At 43.6% G+C, this 16,941-nt stretch overlaps 3 protein-coding genes across 6 annotated transcripts; 1 reads left to right on the top strand and 2 right to left on the bottom strand.

The window, feature by feature from the left end:
• The first annotated feature begins 165 nt into the window (after window positions 1-165).
• ankrd34bb (ankyrin repeat domain 34Bb) lies at window positions 166-4,727 on the top strand. 3 transcript variants are annotated; one of them, XM_046842021.1, is made up of 3 exons: window positions 166-419; window positions 2,641-2,922; window positions 3,101-4,727. In XM_046842021.1, the coding sequence occupies exons 2-3, from the start codon at window positions 2,720-2,722 to the stop codon at window positions 4,593-4,595; spliced, it is 1,698 nt and encodes a 565-aa protein (XP_046697977.1). In that variant the 5' UTR covers window positions 166-419; window positions 2,641-2,719; the 3' UTR covers window positions 4,596-4,727. The 3 variants fall into 3 exon arrangements, with proteins under 3 accessions (XP_046697977.1, XP_046697976.1, XP_046697978.1); XM_046842020.1 differs by having other exon boundaries at window positions 166-430; XM_046842022.1 differs by having other exon boundaries at window positions 407-419; window positions 2,713-2,922.
• A 41-nt stretch (window positions 4,728-4,768) lies between these two features.
• Window positions 4,769-8,446, bottom strand: fam151b (family with sequence similarity 151 member B). Of its 2 annotated transcripts, none has more exons than XM_046842024.1 (6): window positions 8,250-8,446; window positions 7,942-8,076; window positions 7,693-7,852; window positions 6,184-6,398; window positions 5,864-5,999; window positions 4,769-5,214 (listed from the first exon to the last, which is right to left on the bottom strand). In XM_046842024.1, the coding sequence occupies exons 1-6, from the start codon at window positions 8,365-8,367 to the stop codon at window positions 5,055-5,057; spliced, it is 924 nt and encodes a 307-aa protein (XP_046697980.1). In that variant the 5' UTR covers window positions 8,368-8,446; the 3' UTR covers window positions 4,769-5,054. The 2 variants fall into 2 exon arrangements, with proteins under 2 accessions (XP_046697980.1, XP_046697981.1); XM_046842025.1 differs by having other exon boundaries at window positions 7,942-8,073.
• Window positions 8,447-9,065: 619 nt separating this feature from the next.
• ccdc125 (coiled-coil domain containing 125) lies at window positions 9,066-15,714 on the bottom strand. The gene is made up of 12 exons (XM_046842023.1): window positions 15,262-15,714; window positions 14,491-14,602; window positions 13,811-14,107; window positions 13,507-13,565; window positions 12,599-12,685; window positions 12,389-12,466; window positions 12,223-12,308; window positions 12,050-12,132; window positions 11,850-11,962; window positions 10,249-10,356; window positions 9,834-10,175; window positions 9,066-9,661 (listed from the first exon to the last, which is right to left on the bottom strand). The coding sequence occupies exons 3-12, from the start codon at window positions 14,076-14,078 to the stop codon at window positions 9,386-9,388; spliced, it is 1,500 nt and encodes a 499-aa protein (XP_046697979.1). The 5' UTR covers window positions 14,079-14,107; window positions 14,491-14,602; window positions 15,262-15,714; the 3' UTR covers window positions 9,066-9,385.
• Window positions 15,715-16,941: the final 1,227 nt, after the last annotated feature.

Raw genomic sequence — 16,941 nt, 5'->3', positions numbered from 1 at the left:
GGTCAGGGATGCGGTGACAGTGGAAGCGTGTCGGTTGTGGGGCGGATTAGCTGAGCTCCGCCGCCTCTTTCACGTCAGAATAATAACATACGCGAATACCAGCGTCACGTTGCTGCCTCGTTCCTCTCTCTCTCTCTCTCTCTCTCTCTCTTGCACACACTCTACTGTAAGTTACCGCCTGCCTCCAGACCTGAGAGCTCACACACCTGTTCTCCCTCTCCATCCCTCATTCACGCTCCCTCCTTTCCTCCCTCCCTTCCTCCGTCTCGCACATGAATTCATCCACTCTCTGCCTCGTTTATCCGTAACTTGTTGACTCTTTTGATCCGGTGTATCGGATAACACTCAGCCTTTTCGCTGTAGCGAGCGACATCGCCAAAGCAAACCCGGTCAAGGATTGAAAATCTGCAGGAAACAAGGTAAGCCGGAGGTATGTGCATTTTTATTATTATTAATTATAAAGTGCAAAGTGGGAGTCTGCAGATATTCATCTGAAGTACATTATAACAAATCCAGCCCAGTTCTGGTCCGATTCAAGGGCATTAAAATAGCCGTAGAGCAAACACAAAGGTCTGACCTTTGCACTTTGTCATTCACGAAGCCCCGACTAAAAGTATTACAAATGCTCAACATTGCGATATCTAGTGTTAATCACCATTGAGCGTCAAGTGCCCTCATTCTCGAGATTTGATCCGCCTGGTGATGCTCGTTTGTTCCACGCTCTCCAGCGGCAGGCAGACAGAAAGACGAGAGGAGTCATTAAGGATTCTCTCTGTTCAGGAGACCGATTGAAGGCCTAGAGACAAGTGCACAAAGCACGCCGGGGCTATAAATGCCATCCCAGTGGTGCACTGCATTAGGAGCCACGGCTCGGGTATCCTACCGGTCGAGTGTGTGCACTCCAATCAAGAGGGCTGGCGCATGGCATTTCCTGCCTGCCTGCTTTTATATCATGCTGATCAATTTGGGTACGGTGTAATTAGTAAACAGTATAAAAACTGATAAAGTTTTTCAAAGTGTGCCGAATATCTCGATATACAGTGCGGAAAGTATTCACAGAGATTCATGTTTTCCACATTGCCTCAAATTCTACTAGCAATAATGGCATCGTGAAAGAAGAAGCACATATGCACATTTTGCAAGAACATAAGAATTCCCAGCGTTTGCTATGACACTCAAAATTAAGCTCAGGTGCATCCAGTTTCCATTGATCTGAAACATCCTTGAGATGTTTCTACAACTTGATTGGAGTCCACTTGTGGTAAATTCAATTGATTGGACATGATTCGGTAAGGCACACACCTGTCTATAGAAGGTCCCACATTAAACAGTGCGTGTCAGAGCACAAACCAAGCCATGAAGTCCAAGGAATGTCTAAGGGACAGAAACATTTTTGCAGGATTGAAAGTCCCAATGAAACACAGTGGCCTCTATCATCCGTAAAGGAAACAACTTTGAAACCACTGTCAACTTCCTACAGTACAACGACCCTAAGCACACAGCCAAGATAACAAACAAGTGTCTACAGGAAGACTCTGTGAATGTCTTTAAGTGGCCCAGCCAGAGTCCAGACTTGAACCCGATTGAACATCTCTGGAGAGATCTAAAAAATAGCTGTGCACCTACGTTCCCCATCCAACCTGATGGAGCTTGAGAGGTTCTACAAAGAAAAATTGGAGAAACTGCTCAAAAATAGGTCTGCTAAGCTTTGTAGCGTCATACTAAAGAAGACTTGAGGCTGTAATTGGTTCCAATGGTGCTTCAACAAAGTATTGAGCAAACACTTATGTAGAGGTGAATTATTATATATATTTCTATGTTTGTTTTTATTTGTAATAAATTTGCAAAGATTTTAAACACACTTATTTCCCGTTGTCATTATTGTTTGTAGAATCTTGAGGAAAGTAATGAATTAGGTCTGTGAATACTTTCCGGATGCACTGTAACCAAATCCCATGCACCTCCTGCGCATCACCGAAACGTCTACCCATTTGTTTTTTAACGTTTTAAAACTGCTTCTCAATCTACACAAGCCCTGTGCTGAGAAACCCGTTGCATTTAATAGCTTCTCCGTCTCTTCAGCAAAAAAAAAAAGGCGAAGGCTTCGGCGTTGCACTTTTAGATTTGAGGACAAGGTCATAAACACAATAGACTCCATCAGTGAACCAAAGGAGAAGTTTAATCCTTTCAGCGACTCGGCATGCTTTCTCTCCTGATCCCCCCTCCTCTTCTTTTTTGGGGGGGCTTAGCAAATACAGTCTGATCATGCCTGGTGCAATCTAAACTGGTGCAGGGTTGTTCAGGGCATTACTTGCTTCTATCTACCTGTTTTTTTCCATCATTGCTTATGTTTTTTTTAAGGCAGAACATATTCACTTTCAGATGTTGAGGAGAATAAAGCAACAACCTTGGACCAATGGAGTAATCTAGAGACATGTAAAGGGGTTAGATAACTGAGAAAGCTTGAATCTTTGACATTATTTTCCTGCTGCATTTTGGTGATTGAAGCTTTTCAGTGCTTGTTTAGAGGCAATAAAGCGCTAGCAAAATGCCACTGGTGAACAATGTATTTAATAGAATATTACATACATCAATATCAGAACTACATTCCTGACTCTCTGTACTGTCGTCCACTCGCAGCTCTCCAAAGCTCAGACACCTTACAATTTGTCCATGAGTCCTTAAACAATAGAGCCATCTGTCTGTCTGAAGAAGCATCATGGAGGATTCAACAGAGGTGTGGACCGACGGCAACTCCCTCCTGAAGGCCGTATACCTTTGCCGTTTGCGGCTGACACGGCTGCTCCTGGAAGGCGGGGCTTATATTAACGAGAGCAATGAGCGTGGAGAGACACCGCTCATGATCGCCTGCAAGACTCACCATACGGATGCTCAGAGTGTTCCGAAACACAAGATAGTCAGGTACATATTGTTTATGTCTCTGACTGTTTGACTTGGCATTTGCAAACCGCTGAACTGACCACTGAGTCTCGGCATGACTGGGGTCGTAGTAATGTTTAGACCGGATATAAAAAAATTATTTCTTTGCCGTTTACGTAGGATTTCCCGCAATTAAATGGTAATTCCTTTGTTTCTGTAGGTATCTGCTTGAGAATGGTGCCGACCCAAATATCCAGGACAAATCGGGTAAGACAGCTCTAATGCACGCCTGTGTGGAGCGAGCCGGGGAGGAGATTTTGTCCCAGCTCCTGTCCAGTGGTGCAGACCTGAGTTTAGAGGACCACTCGGGTACCTCCGCATTGGTGTATGCGGTAAATGCCGGTGACAAGGAAGCTCTGCGAGTGTTACTAGATGCCTGTAAGGCCAAAGGCAAAGAGGTCATCATAATTACTACAGATAAACTCCCCTCCGGCCGACAAATGACCAAACAGTATCTGAATGTCCCTCCACTGCCAGATTTGGAGGATCGGTTGCATTGTGTCCCTAGCATGTGCATGTCGCCTTCTGAAATTAAACTCTCCCCTTCTTATGTCATGAGCAAGTCACAAAATGCCCTTTTACACCTGGCAGAAAACCAAGCATTGGGTTCTACCCCTGCAACTGCTTCTAATTCAAGGGCAGGGTCACCTACAAGGGACCCGAGTCCACTGAGAGCAGCCAGCATAGCCAAACTTCTTCACCTTCAAAGGCTACACTCTGAGCCATTTCTTAAGATCCCACCATCTCTGTTGCTGCAGCAGAGCAAGGCCTCTTCCTTTACAGAGGAACTCCTAGACATCACCCCAGAAGAAGAGCTCTCTTTTGGCTTTAACGGCCAGCGTCGTTTGTCTCAACGGGCACCGCCAGTTGCACGGCATCAAAGCATGGATTCCACTGGTCTGCTTAGAGCATTTGACAAAACAACTGAATCTGAGAAAGAACCAAAAAAGGAGATGAAGTGGCTGAGCAGGAAAATGTCTTATGATGGCGTTTCACTGCCACATTCCGCCTCACACCAGAACCTGCTCAAAGAAGCTGCAGGCAGCGAAACCATTCCTATGGATAAAGACCAGGACTGCTTGCCCAACCTAGCTGTGTCCAGCCTGCAGGATGTGGTGCGCCGACGCAACATCGGGATGGACCACTACAGCTCAGATTCCCAACTTCCTCAGTTTCAGAGTAAGCACTCTGAAGAGGTGGGCAAAGCCAGCACACTGGGGGGAGGAGGGGGGGCAGAAAAGCGTAAGCTGGTTTACAGCCGATCCTCCACCCTGTCTGGCTCGAGGGAGTCTCTGGAAAGCATAGTCCACAGGAGAAGCCCAGCGATGATGGAGCGCAGAGGATCTGGGGCTCTTTTGCTGGATCATATTGCACAGACGCGCCCGGGCTACCTGCCGCCACTAAACCCACATGCGCCCATTCCAGATATAAAAGTTATCACCAACACGAGCGCTGATCGGGGAACCAAACCTGGTCCTGCCTCTGCAGTCGGAACAATAAACAAACCTGTTGCTCCCGCTCAAAGGCAATTTGTCCCCTGTGCCCCGAGCCTTCCCCGAGACCAGAAGACCAAAAAGACTCTGCTGAGAAGACACTCGATGCAAACGGAGCAGATTAAACGGCTGGCCAACTTTGGGGAAATTTACGGACAATGAAGTGCACTAATGTACGATATTGTATCAAGTCACATAAAGGAAATAGTGTGTCGATATTTCTTCAGATTTGTCAGACATTGGACAAAATCGTTTTTCTGTGTTCTCTGTTAAACATCATATAGGAGGAAAAGAGGAGCCGAAAAAAAAAATAAAGACGCTATAAATAAAAAACATTAGTAAATATTCATTTATTACACGTTTTACTACACTTTACAGCTCAAGTCGGTCTTGTAGACACGTGCCATCATTGTGTGGAGCCCTAAAAGTTCAAAACCAATGCCCTTGACTTGGTTCTTGGCTTTAGCCCACCAAAACGTGTCACTATATAATAGTGTGTATACTATTTCTGTTTTTTTGTAGACACATCATCATCATCATCATAGAGGCATGAATAAACTCCAACACACATTTCCCACTTCCTGCACCCAGTTTGATGGAGAATATCTCAGAGCTGCATTATTATTGTGACAGTGTGTACCCGGGTAAGCTTTTAAACTTTGAAATCTGATTTTCTAAGAGGTCATAGTAGATCCTGGACTTGCTGAAACTTTGCCTGTAGGGTAACAGATCCTCCACATTCAGCACATCACTCTGACCTGTCCAAATGGTCAGAGTGTATCTGAAAGAGAGATGGAAATGAGTGTAATTTATTTAAGCAAGACGAAAAAGAAATTAGTACCTCAAAGCCTGTGTGCAATAGGCTTCATTGTTGGACATGGTCAGGTAGTGAAAAAGTAGTGTAACTAAGGCAACGGCAATGATTTTGCTTACTCTGTCTCCATCAACATTATGAAATAAAGTATAAAAAGAAGAAAGTATTCTTAATAAAGTATTCAATGACAAATATTCCAAGTGCTGTTGCAGTCAAGGACAGCATTAAGTTGCACAGTCACTGTTCGAGGACAGAAACCAGACCACTAAAGTGCACTAGACCTAAAAAAACAAAACAAGGGAGATAAAAAACAAGCCTCCCTCTCTCTGAGATCCCGCACTTCAGTTTTCCAATGCACCTTTCGACTCAGTCGAGTGCTTCTGTTATAGTGACAAACAAGTATACCTGGGGGGCCCGGCACCAAATTACACCAAACATGTGGCACCGGCATTCTGATCAACTGTTTTTGTTACACAACACGAATCCAATCAAACCGGCAATCAATAGTTCAGCACTAACAAGCCCTTAAGAAGCAAACAGGCTGCAGATGTAGCCTTAATTGTCTTTGGTATGGTGAATACTGATGTGCTGTTGAGATTGAAATGACGAGTCCCACCTGTCTGACTGTCGCAGGAGCCACTGGAATTGAAAGAAGGACTGAGGTAAAAGAGCGGCTCGTACTGGGAATGTCACCTGCTGAGTCAGGTTCTTGCACACCTCCTCCATCTGCTGAACCATCTCCCAGCTGTAACCTTGGACATAAAACTCAATGTCAAGTGCAACTGGCATCAAAAATAAGTCGATTAAGGCCTCCTTACATAAATGAAAAGAAACATTTCCTAGAATAGACCGACATCATAATTGTAGATAATTGTTATATACTACTCTTTATTTCGAACCAAGAAGACCTGCCACTGGGAAAAAGTTGTGTGTTACCTGGGTTGTCTTTATTCGGAGACCATCCAGTGGTCCATCCTAAAGAAAGCGTGTCTCCTTCTTTCGTGGCCACTGCTTGTAAAAAGGCCTGAGCGTCCAAAGGTGTGGCCGTGCCTCCAGGCCCTGGCAGGATGTCTGCATTGAGCCACACAGGCCCCTTTAGTCGATGACGAACCTTGTCCAGAAGGGCCATTGACTCCACCACTGCATCCAGGCTACAATGAACAAAGCAAGGGTTTTGTATAAGGGATCATCTGCCACATGCCATAAATGTAGTCCTGGTGGGGCTAATTACATCGCCAGACACCCAGTCAAAGTATTGTGTATCCTCAAGGAGGCGCTGTAGCATTAACCACACCTGGATTTTAGTTGATACACAGTAGAAAAACAGAAGGTTCCCTGGTGGACTTAAGCCAGTCAGTAAACAACCCAGTCACCATGTGCCCTTCCTCTGTGTGAGGATGGTTTACATTAGTGCTCGTTTCCCAGTTTCACGCAAGACAATTATGCCACTGACTCTTATATACGTGCTGCAGGTGGGCTCTGAGTGACGAAGGAGATGCGTTACAATTACATCATTGTAACTTGAAAATATCGAAAGTCAAGACATGGCCTAGCCTACGCAGGAGTCATCGGTTCGGGGGTTCCATACTGTACTCTGATAATTTAACAAATTAAAGCAATAATTTAATTAATAGGTAATGTATTCACTGTGATAATATTTAACAAATAAACAAATAATAAACAAATTACTACTGTAAAATATAAACAACTTCTTTCAGCTTCTCCCATTAGGGGTCTCCACAGCGGATCATCCGTCTCCACACCGCCCCTGTCCTCTACATCTGCCTCTTTTAACCCAACTACCTGCATGTCTTCCCTCACCACATCCATAAACCTCCTCCTTGATCTTCCTCTTTGCCTCCTTCCTGGTTGCTCCATCCTCAGCATTCTCCTACTGATATACCCCATGTCCATACCATCTCAATCTTGCCTCCCTCACCTTGTCTCCAAAACATCCTCCATGCGCTGTCCCTCTAATAAACTCATTTCTAACCCTGTCCATCGTCACGCCCAATATAAACCTCAACATCTTCAGCTCTGCTACTTCCAGCTCCACCTCCTGTCTTTTACTCAATGCCACTGTCTCTAATCCATACAACATCTCAGGTCTCACCACAGTCCTATAAACTTTCCCTTTCACTCCCACTCTTCTATCACAAATCACTCCTGCTTTCACTCTTCTCCACCCACTCCACCCTGCCTGCACTCTTTTCTTCACTTCTCTAACACACTCTCCATTACTTTGCACTGTTGACCCCAGGTACCTGAACTTCTCCACCTCTTCTCCCTGCAACCACACCCCTCCACTGCCCCCCCCTCTCATTCACACACTTACCTGGTACCAAATGATCCACAGCTCACACCTCTGCTCGGCTTTGAGAAAAGTAAAGGATGAAAAAGGAGCAAAAAATATTCACCCCCCAACTTTTTTGAAACCTTCCCAACCTTTTAAAGTCCAATTTGATCCCTTTGTCCGAGTTCCCCACCATTTCCAGCCACTCTCGCAGCGTGATGTCACTGTCATCGTGTGGTGGGTGTGCCATCACGGGTTCCTTCGGGTCACGGCCCCGGAGCAGCACGTCGGCTTCGATCATCTGTGTCCTGTCTAACGTAGGAGTGCACAGATCAGGAATCCAAACAAGATCTTATTGGATAGAGGTATGTGGAAAATAAGCAACGTGTTTACACTCTGACCTCTGAGGGCTTCTGTGATCTTGTGCTTGCTGTTGGCTGCATGGTACCACTGGATATCTGCAGCATTGGGCTCTTTTATAGAGCCTTTCTGTAGGAAGTAGGCCAGGGTTTGATCAGGCATGGGTCCTGCAGCTGCTGGAGAAGATGGTTTACATCAAAACCAGTGCATACATTATCAATTTAACAGATTCAAGCAATGATTAGTAATAATGAGATGATTATCAATGGAATAGACACCTATATTGGTGTAACTGTAAATTTCACAACCAAAAGTAGTGGCTGAGATTTTGGAACTGAGCTCCAGATACCTGTGTTGCTTGATGGAGTTTCAGAGCCCATAAAGCTCAAGGTCCATAACGTAACTGCAACGATGAGAGACGATAATAGACAAAAAATAAGGCGCAAATCGCGTCGCTTTGATCCCATAAAGTTGCTCAAAACACAAATCAGGTGCAAAACATCTGCGTTTCCGCCCGGACGGAAAAGGAGCGCACGCACTTCCGGTTTGCGGCACCTCGTTCCGCTTTTGGTCCACCGAATGATTTTTGAAACTTAAAAACATAAAAATCATAATATTAATTCAATATATATATTTTATAAAGTTCATTCAGTGTTGCAGAGCGCATTTAACTCATTAAAAAGGGCTTTTGAGTTCTGTGTGGGTCTGTGTTTCAGCACACAGGATGAATTATATCTCCATTACCACACTAAAGTATTTTGTGGTGTTTATACTTAAATACTAGGTTTTATTTAATACTCACACCTACCTGCATTTTATAGAAATAAAATAATATTGATTTGATATTATTTAGACCCTCAGAGGGCTCAGAAAACCACAACAAACCCAATCAAGTCATATTTCCCCCAAACATGTCCACAGTAGATTCTTAATATTCAGTTTAAAACAGTCATCTGTTTAATAAGTCTAAAATATATTTCCGGTTCGATATTGGGGCCTATTTAGATTTATACAGCTGTAATAACACAGATATTTGTTGTCCATGTGAAGATGAGGTTCTGAAGTCTGGTTCCTCTCGAGGTTTCTTCCTCGTACCATCTTGGTGTTTTTCCTAATCAAAGTCACCACCGGTTCACTCATTGGGGATAAAATTATAAGTCATAAACATATAAATTCATACTTTATAACCTCTTTATCTCTCTGTAAATCTGCTTTGGACTCACAAAAACCACTTGAACTTCATTTGGATCCAAATATGTTTCGATTGTGAAGTGAAGCCAAATACAAACTGGATAAATGTGCAAAACAAGACAACACAATGTGAAGTGTTTCTAGCTCGATATTAACTCCTGGATCAGGCCTGTGATTTGGTGTGATGACGATGAAACAAAAAGCTGATTCAGTCTAATTTTTCATAAAAATAATTAAAACTCAGTCTTTGGAGAAACTTCTGAACTCTGTAAACAATGTGGTATAACGCCCTGTTTAATCGTCCTCGTCTTCATTTTGCGAATCCTCCGCTTTTGTCTTTTCCTCCTGCTCATCCGTGACCACCGGTGTGTCATCGCACAGACATGACGGATGACCGGAGTCCGCCGTGGATTTGGATTCCTCCGACTGTGGTCTCGGGTCGCCCCCTTGGTGCGAGACATCCGACTCCTTGAGCTGTGCCTGAAGACGCTTCTCCAGGTCCTCGTAGCTCCGTGCTAACATAAAGCTGACCTTCCTCTGGTGGGCCAAAGCCTCTTCTTTATCGCTGAGCTGAAACACAAGATAAACGTCTGCTGTTTCGTGTTTGCATGGAGAAATGAGTCGCTCTCTCGATGTTTTCTTCCTGCCTTATCTACACTCCCAACTGAACATGCTGTGTGTGTGTAAATATCCCACATCATTATGCAGATCAAATACAGAGTGTGTTGGATGGAATACACACCAGGTCGAGCAGCAGCTGCAGGGTTTCTCTCGGTTGCTCAGGACCTTTCCTTCTCGGAGAGACGGCAGAAACCTCTTGAGGGCCCGAGTCACGCCAGCCGAGCCCTGCTTCCCTGCGATCACACGACGGTACGTTAGACGGTGATATTACAAAAATGAGTACACCATTAATATTAGATGAGAAGTGTGTGTAAGTAAACACACCTCTGTCCGGTGTGTGTACGTCACTTTCTGCCAATTGCAGCACTTTCTCGCTCCCTCTCCTCAGCTGCTGCTCGAACGCAATCCTGAATGCATCCACCATCACATACGCTTCGTCCTTCCTTCTCCTCTGCAGCTCCAGCTACACACATATATATACAGACACTTTAACATGTAGACAAAAACACAAACTCTCTCGACTAACTTCTACACACCTCTTGTTTAAGCTGAAGGACCTGCTTTCGGCTCGCAGCTGAGCTCTTAGCGCAGGAACACGGCTCTCCTGCACCGGAGCTGCACTTACACGCCCCGTACACGGCCAGCTGGAAAACACAACATACACCTCCTACACCTTCATCACTTTTACTCTATCTGTCTAAGCATCCATCATTCCTCTGGGTGGAAGGATAAAAGAATGGAACGACAAATCAGAAGGAAGATGGACAATTCATCTTCCTATCCACCCATCCATCCGTCTACCCATCCATCCATTTAAACTTCCAATGTCCAGTCCTGCTTCTATTTATTATATTTTTATTATCATCTAATTATTACTTACTTCCTGTCTATCCAGCATTCCTCCATCCATCCATCTATTTACATTACTAGGATTCATTCATTCTTTATCCCCCATCATTCTAGATGTCTGTATACATAACCAGTAGATGACTGTTGTCTATCCATCTTTCATCATCTAATTATCACTCACTTTCTGTCTATCCATCATATGTGTCCTACTGAATCCATTACCCATTATATACGTTCATCTATTATGGTGCTTCTAGGTTTGCACCAGTTTATGCAGAATCCATAATTCCATCCATCCACTTATATCCATCTATTCATTGGGTTTCTACCCAAACAAATCACCCTCCATCCATCCATCCATCCATCCATCCATCCATCCATCCATCCATCCATCCATCCATCCATCCATCTATCCATCCCAGAGCCCCAATCATATACTTTAGTTATCTGTACACATACACAGAAGACAGATGTACAACAATTCATCTTGAAATCTATAAACTTTTACCTTTCCATCTTTTATACTTCATATTATAGATCAAAGGCTAGTCTATCTGTCCATCTCAAAATGCATGTCAAATGGGATTCATCTACCTATTCTTTTATCCATCCTTCCATCCATCCATCCATCCTGCCATCCATCCATCCATCCATTCATCCATCCATCCATCCATCTGTCCGTTTGTCTATCAACCACTGTATACCTTCAAATTTCCAGTCATGCTTAAATTCATTATATTTTTTATCATCATTTAATCATCATTCAGTTGAAATCCTTATCAGTCCATCCATCCATCCATCCATCCATCCATCCATCCATCCATCCACTCACTCTATTTATAATTCAGTCATGCTTTAGCCCCCAATCATTCTAGATATCTGTATATGTTGATAAATGTCCATCTTTCTAACCTTTCTATCATTAATACTTCCAATGATTTATCTATGGCACACAACTGTCTTTCCATCTCAAAATCCATGTCAAAATGAGATCCATCTACCTATTTATCTATCCATCCAAACATCTGTTCAACAAATGTGTCCTATTGAATCCATATACCATTATATACCTTTATCAACATCCCTTCGTCCTGAAATCTGACCATTATGGTGCTTCTAGATTTTCACCAGTCTATCCAACATCCATAATTCTATTGATTCACCTATATCCATCCATCCACCAGGTTTCTATCCAGACATATCTCCATCTTGAAATCCTTGCACCCATCCATTCATCCATCCATAAATCGAGGTTGCTCTCTGTCTTTCCACTCATCCCTCATGGTACCTCCAGTGCAGATCCCTCTCTGCGTTGGCTGCAGGGTGGCTGCGTCTTCTGGAAGTCTCTTCTTTCCCGAGAGCTTAGTAAGCCCAGGAGCTCCAGACACTGCTGACTCAATGCTAGTAAACACACACACACACACACTCATTCAATTTCAAACGTGGTTATATTGAGCGACATCAGCGTCAGAGCTTCTCTGTACTCACACGCGTTCTCTCTGTGCAGCTCCTGGAACTGTTCCAGCCTCTCATCCAGGGCTTTCCTCAACGCTTGGTTCTCTGCACACACGCTGTAACACGCTTCTGTTTTAGTATTATTTTCCATACTTATTCCAACAGGTTTCCTCTACCTCTCCGTCACTTTTAAAGCGAGATCGTACCGGTTGTATTTGAGCTCCCAGGCCTGCTCCACGTTCTTAAACCGCACCTGGTTGAAGGTGATCTCCCACTGCAGGGCGTTCACTTCCTGCACATCGGAGAGCATCAAGATCAGATCAGATGCTTAGATCTAAGAATATATAATAATGTGATATTTGTTGGAGTCACCTTTTCTAGAGCCTTGTTCCGCTCTTCACTCTTCTGCAGTAAGATCTTGGTGTGACTGGTGGCTTTATCTAATATCGCCTTTTAGGGGAAGAAAAAGAAAGAAAGAAATTAATGAATGAAAAACTGAATGGAAGAAATGCATATAATATAGTCAGGATACAGTGTACAATGAATAGAGTGTGTGTGTGTGTGTGTGTGTGTGTGTGTTACTTGGCCTTGCAGGATTCTCAGAGCTTCGTGTTTGCCTTCGAGGTGTCGATGTGTCACTTCCAATTCGGTCCTCAACAGCTCCATTTCCTACAAAACAGCACATGATAAGATGCGCCATCCACCCATCCATCAATCCATCCATCATTTCACTGACATCTAAACATATGGTTTCTATGAATTTCTTTCACCATCCTATTCCATATTTCGTCTTTGACCTCGACTTTCAAACTTTCGTCAGTGTTCACACACATCCATGTTCAATAGGGTTGAGGGTCAGAGCGCTAATGCAGGAGAACTTCTATATACTTCTAGACCATGGAAAGCAGAACTTTGGGAAGCTGGTTTGGTGCACAGGAGCATTGTCATGCTGGAACAGGTTTTGGGTCCAGTGAAAGTGAAAATTGAATGCCACCACATCTAAAGACGTCCGATACAAAAAACAGTCCTTGTGTTCTATTTTCTCACACTTTTTTTTAGATGTTAAACCTGTTCTGTTCTCTTGTGAAACATGAGTGCCTGCAGAGCATTGTGGGTAATACATCTGATCCCCAGGTCCTTTAAAACTTCCCCTAGCGGTTCGGTACGTTTCCCAATTTCAGACAGAGCAAATAATCAAACTGAACTACGTGTACTTCAAACAATCACTGATTTCCCTCATCGTTTATCTACACGATCCACATTCACCACCTGAACACACACTCGGTGCTCAGCAAATTGTCCGTGTACCTGCTAACAACGGAGACGCAAATAATATCAAATGTTTCCAGGGTTCAGGTTCTGTTCTATTGACTAGACGGTTGCCAGATGTATGAAACCCAAACGGTCGGCTTGGAAGCATTGGATTCTGCTTTGCAGAGTTTATTGAGGGAAATCAGCTTTAGATCTTCATTGTGATAGTGTTATTGCACCTCAGTGACTTCCTGCAGTCTCCTCTGTAGCTCCTCGCTGGACTCACCACCGCTGCTCTCTGGTGGAGTAACATTAGAATGTGAGAAACATCAACGTGCTCGCAAAAAGAGCACCAAAGTCAACAAACTGCAGTAGCTCAGGACTGTCTCAGATTTCAGCATTTAGTTTATGATCAAGTAATGGGAGAACTGCATGAACGTTTACCTTCTGGATACTTAATTCAACACAAATAATTAAGCAAGAAACCCCTGAAATGGTCATTTCTATGGAGAGATACAGTGTTTTCAGGTGATTCACACTGACCTGAGTCTCTGGCCCTCCACCGAGAGATCCTCTCTGCCTCCAGCTCGTTTCTGAAAGCCGTGTACATCGCACTGCACGACGTCCAGGAGAAAGATCCACCGCTGCACTCACTGCCCCGTTTCGAGCCTCTAGCCTGGGGTAGTAGCACATCCGAGAAGTCCCCTTTGCTCCTGTTCCGTGACTGACTCCCGTCCCCGAGATCTCCCTCGGCCATGTCGTCTTCTGAGACCTGATCAGTGTTGCTCGCTTGTTCTTGACTTGCCTGCATTGTATCCAGCCTGACCTCTAATCACCGCCCTGTAGAACGAGATCAATAAACCAGATTACGTTCACAGACGCGCAAAAAAACGACTTCTGGCAATTGAGTTGAGGCGACGGAATTCTGGATTCTGATTGGTCAGAGCGTTGACTGGTTTTCTGGAACAGCAGTTCTGGCAGTTTTACAACTACCAAATCAGTTTTATATTAATGCACCTCTTATTACTAAAACAAGTAAACCAATGGACACAATTTAACATGTCTCTTTTCACTGTAGCCACGTCTGCTCCATCCGTGTACACCAGCTCAAGCAGAATCAAGATTAACCTCATAAAATGACCCCGGTTTTTTGCTGGTGGAAAATTTGAAATGCAACGCAAAACACAAAAGTAGAAATGCTTCATGAAAAAAAGCTTAACAACCGTTTTGAATTGTCTGGCCGACGTTTCCTCACGAGGTCCAGCTTTCTTTTCTTGAAAAGTCCGTCTTGTGAATGTCTTCGTAAGTGCGACCGGATCGATTTCGTCTCCTCCGCTAGTCATTGTGGAAGAAATAAACAGCTATTAAATCATCACAACTTAAAAAAAAAACTACCAACATGAAATTGCAGATGTTGTTGGACACCTGCTAGATGGCCCCGGTGTTCGCGATCTGATTGGTTAAAACAAAAGCTTCAAGCGACAGGGAGTGCATTGGATTGGAGGGAAAGCGGCGGCGTTATTTCCTAAAATGTTAGTAAAAAAAATTGCTGTGGTTTATGTTATGATCTGTAACGTAACAAGCTCTGGGGGTGGTACCTGAAGCTCTATTCATCCCACCCTTTACCGTCGTTAATTATTACTCCACAACCTACAACATGGAGTGTTTTATTAGTTACAGGATGATTTATTAGTAACTCGGATACACGGTTCTCCTGGTACTGTGTATAATACAGGACCTTCTTATGGTTCCTTCAGAGAAGATACACGGTTCCAGTGTGCACTCTTTTAATTCTTTTGGCCGTAGATGGAATTGAGAAACTCAAGAATGACTTGTAGATGATGTGGAGGTTCCTGTAAGAAGGTTTACAGGATCATGGTGAAGGGTATGGAGGAGAATGGCGACTGAGCAGCTGCTTTAAGAGCCACCTGGTCAGAAAAGTGCGATCAAAGCGTGTGTGTGTGTGCGCGCGCGAGGAACATCGCGGGACTCACCTGTCGTCCGAACACCTGTCCGAGCAGCAGAGCAAAAAAATGGACGATGGCGGAAATAAAAGCATGGAACAGAAGTAGTGTTTGTTCTGTGAAGCTTACAGGATGTCCACATCCACACACCACTGCGATCACACACACATACACACACACACACACACACGGGTGTGTCGCTCTTTCTCCCTCTCTCTCTCTCACACACACACTTCCAGCCCGACTGTTAACACCAGGATCTGAGTAAAGCGGATCTACAGGAGTTTTTTTTCCCCTGCTTTAAACATTTCCTTCTCAAACGATAAAACACAAACTACACAACATACACTATACTATAACTACACTATAACTCAGTCCTCCTGGTGCTTTTCTCTAAGATGTTCCTGTTTCTGAAGACGTCCATTAAGACTTCCAGAGGTGATGTGTCCTTCACGAAGGAGTCGGTTGTTTGAGTCGAATCTTTTTTGTGAGTGCCAACACACACACACACACACACACACACACACACACACATATACACACACAAGGTACTAGTCAAAGTTTTGGACACACTCACCTTCAGTGTCTTTTGTTCTTTATTTTTATTATTTTCAACATTGTACATAATAGAGAACACTGAAAGAACATGTAGGAAATGGAAAGAAAAAAACTTTTGATGTATCTCCATATGCAGTCTGCAACACCGCCAGACGCTATGATTAAACAGGCTTTCATAAAGACCGTCCCAGGAAACGAAGACTAAGAGCTACCTCTGCTGCAGAGGATAAGTTTATTCATATAATCAGCCCAAGAAACCGCCGATGTACATAAATGCTTCCGGAGTTCATGTCTGACAAATTTCAACATCCACGGTTTGGAAGAGACTGCGTGAGTCTTGACTTTGTGGTTGATTTGAATTATTGAATTGAAAATTCCGATTGTCCCAGGAATGGAAGACCAAGAGCTACCTCTGCTTCAGAGGATAAGTTTATTCATATGATCAGCCCCAGAAACTGTAAATTTTAACATCCACGATTGGGAGGAGACTGCATGAGTCTTGACTTTGTGGTTGATTTGAATGATTGAATTGAATTGAAGAATAGAAAGCAGATGAGACTTGCTTAGTCCACGTTACAAAAGCAATGTACTTGAGATCAGTGGAAATTATTTTGGGGTTCCTGAATGTATGGTTCCCACTGTGAAGCATGGAGGTGGAGGTGATTTACAGGTAACCCTGTTGGTGATTTACTCCAAATTGAAGTCACATTTAACCAGCGTGACTACTACAGCATTTTTGCAGTGACATGGCAACTCATATGTTTTGCACTTAGGACTATAATCTGTTTTCCAACATGACAATGACCCGGAACACAGTTCTAAGAGCTATTTGTTCGAAAAGGAGATTGCTGGAGTGCTGCATCTGATGACCTGGCCTCCACCATCACCTGATCTAAATCCAGTTGAGATGGTTTGTAATTTGTAATGGAGAGTGAAAGAAAAGCAGCCAACAAGCACTCGATACCTCTGGAAACTCCACAAAATTGTTGGAAAACCATCCCAGGTGATGATCTCATAATTCTGATGAGATGAAGACAAATATAACATTCTGGTTTGTTTAACATGTTTTTTTTGTTTACTACACAATTCAAGACCTGTTCTTTTATAGTTAGGGTGTCAATTGAACAAACAATTTAGTGACAGAGAAAGTTC

This window comes from Silurus meridionalis, chromosome 27 (genome assembly GCF_014805685.1).
Source record: "Silurus meridionalis isolate SWU-2019-XX chromosome 27, ASM1480568v1, whole genome shotgun sequence".
In the NCBI taxonomy this organism is placed as follows: domain Eukaryota; kingdom Metazoa; phylum Chordata; class Actinopteri; order Siluriformes; family Siluridae; genus Silurus; species Silurus meridionalis.
This window is presented reverse-complemented; position numbering and strand designations above follow the sequence as displayed.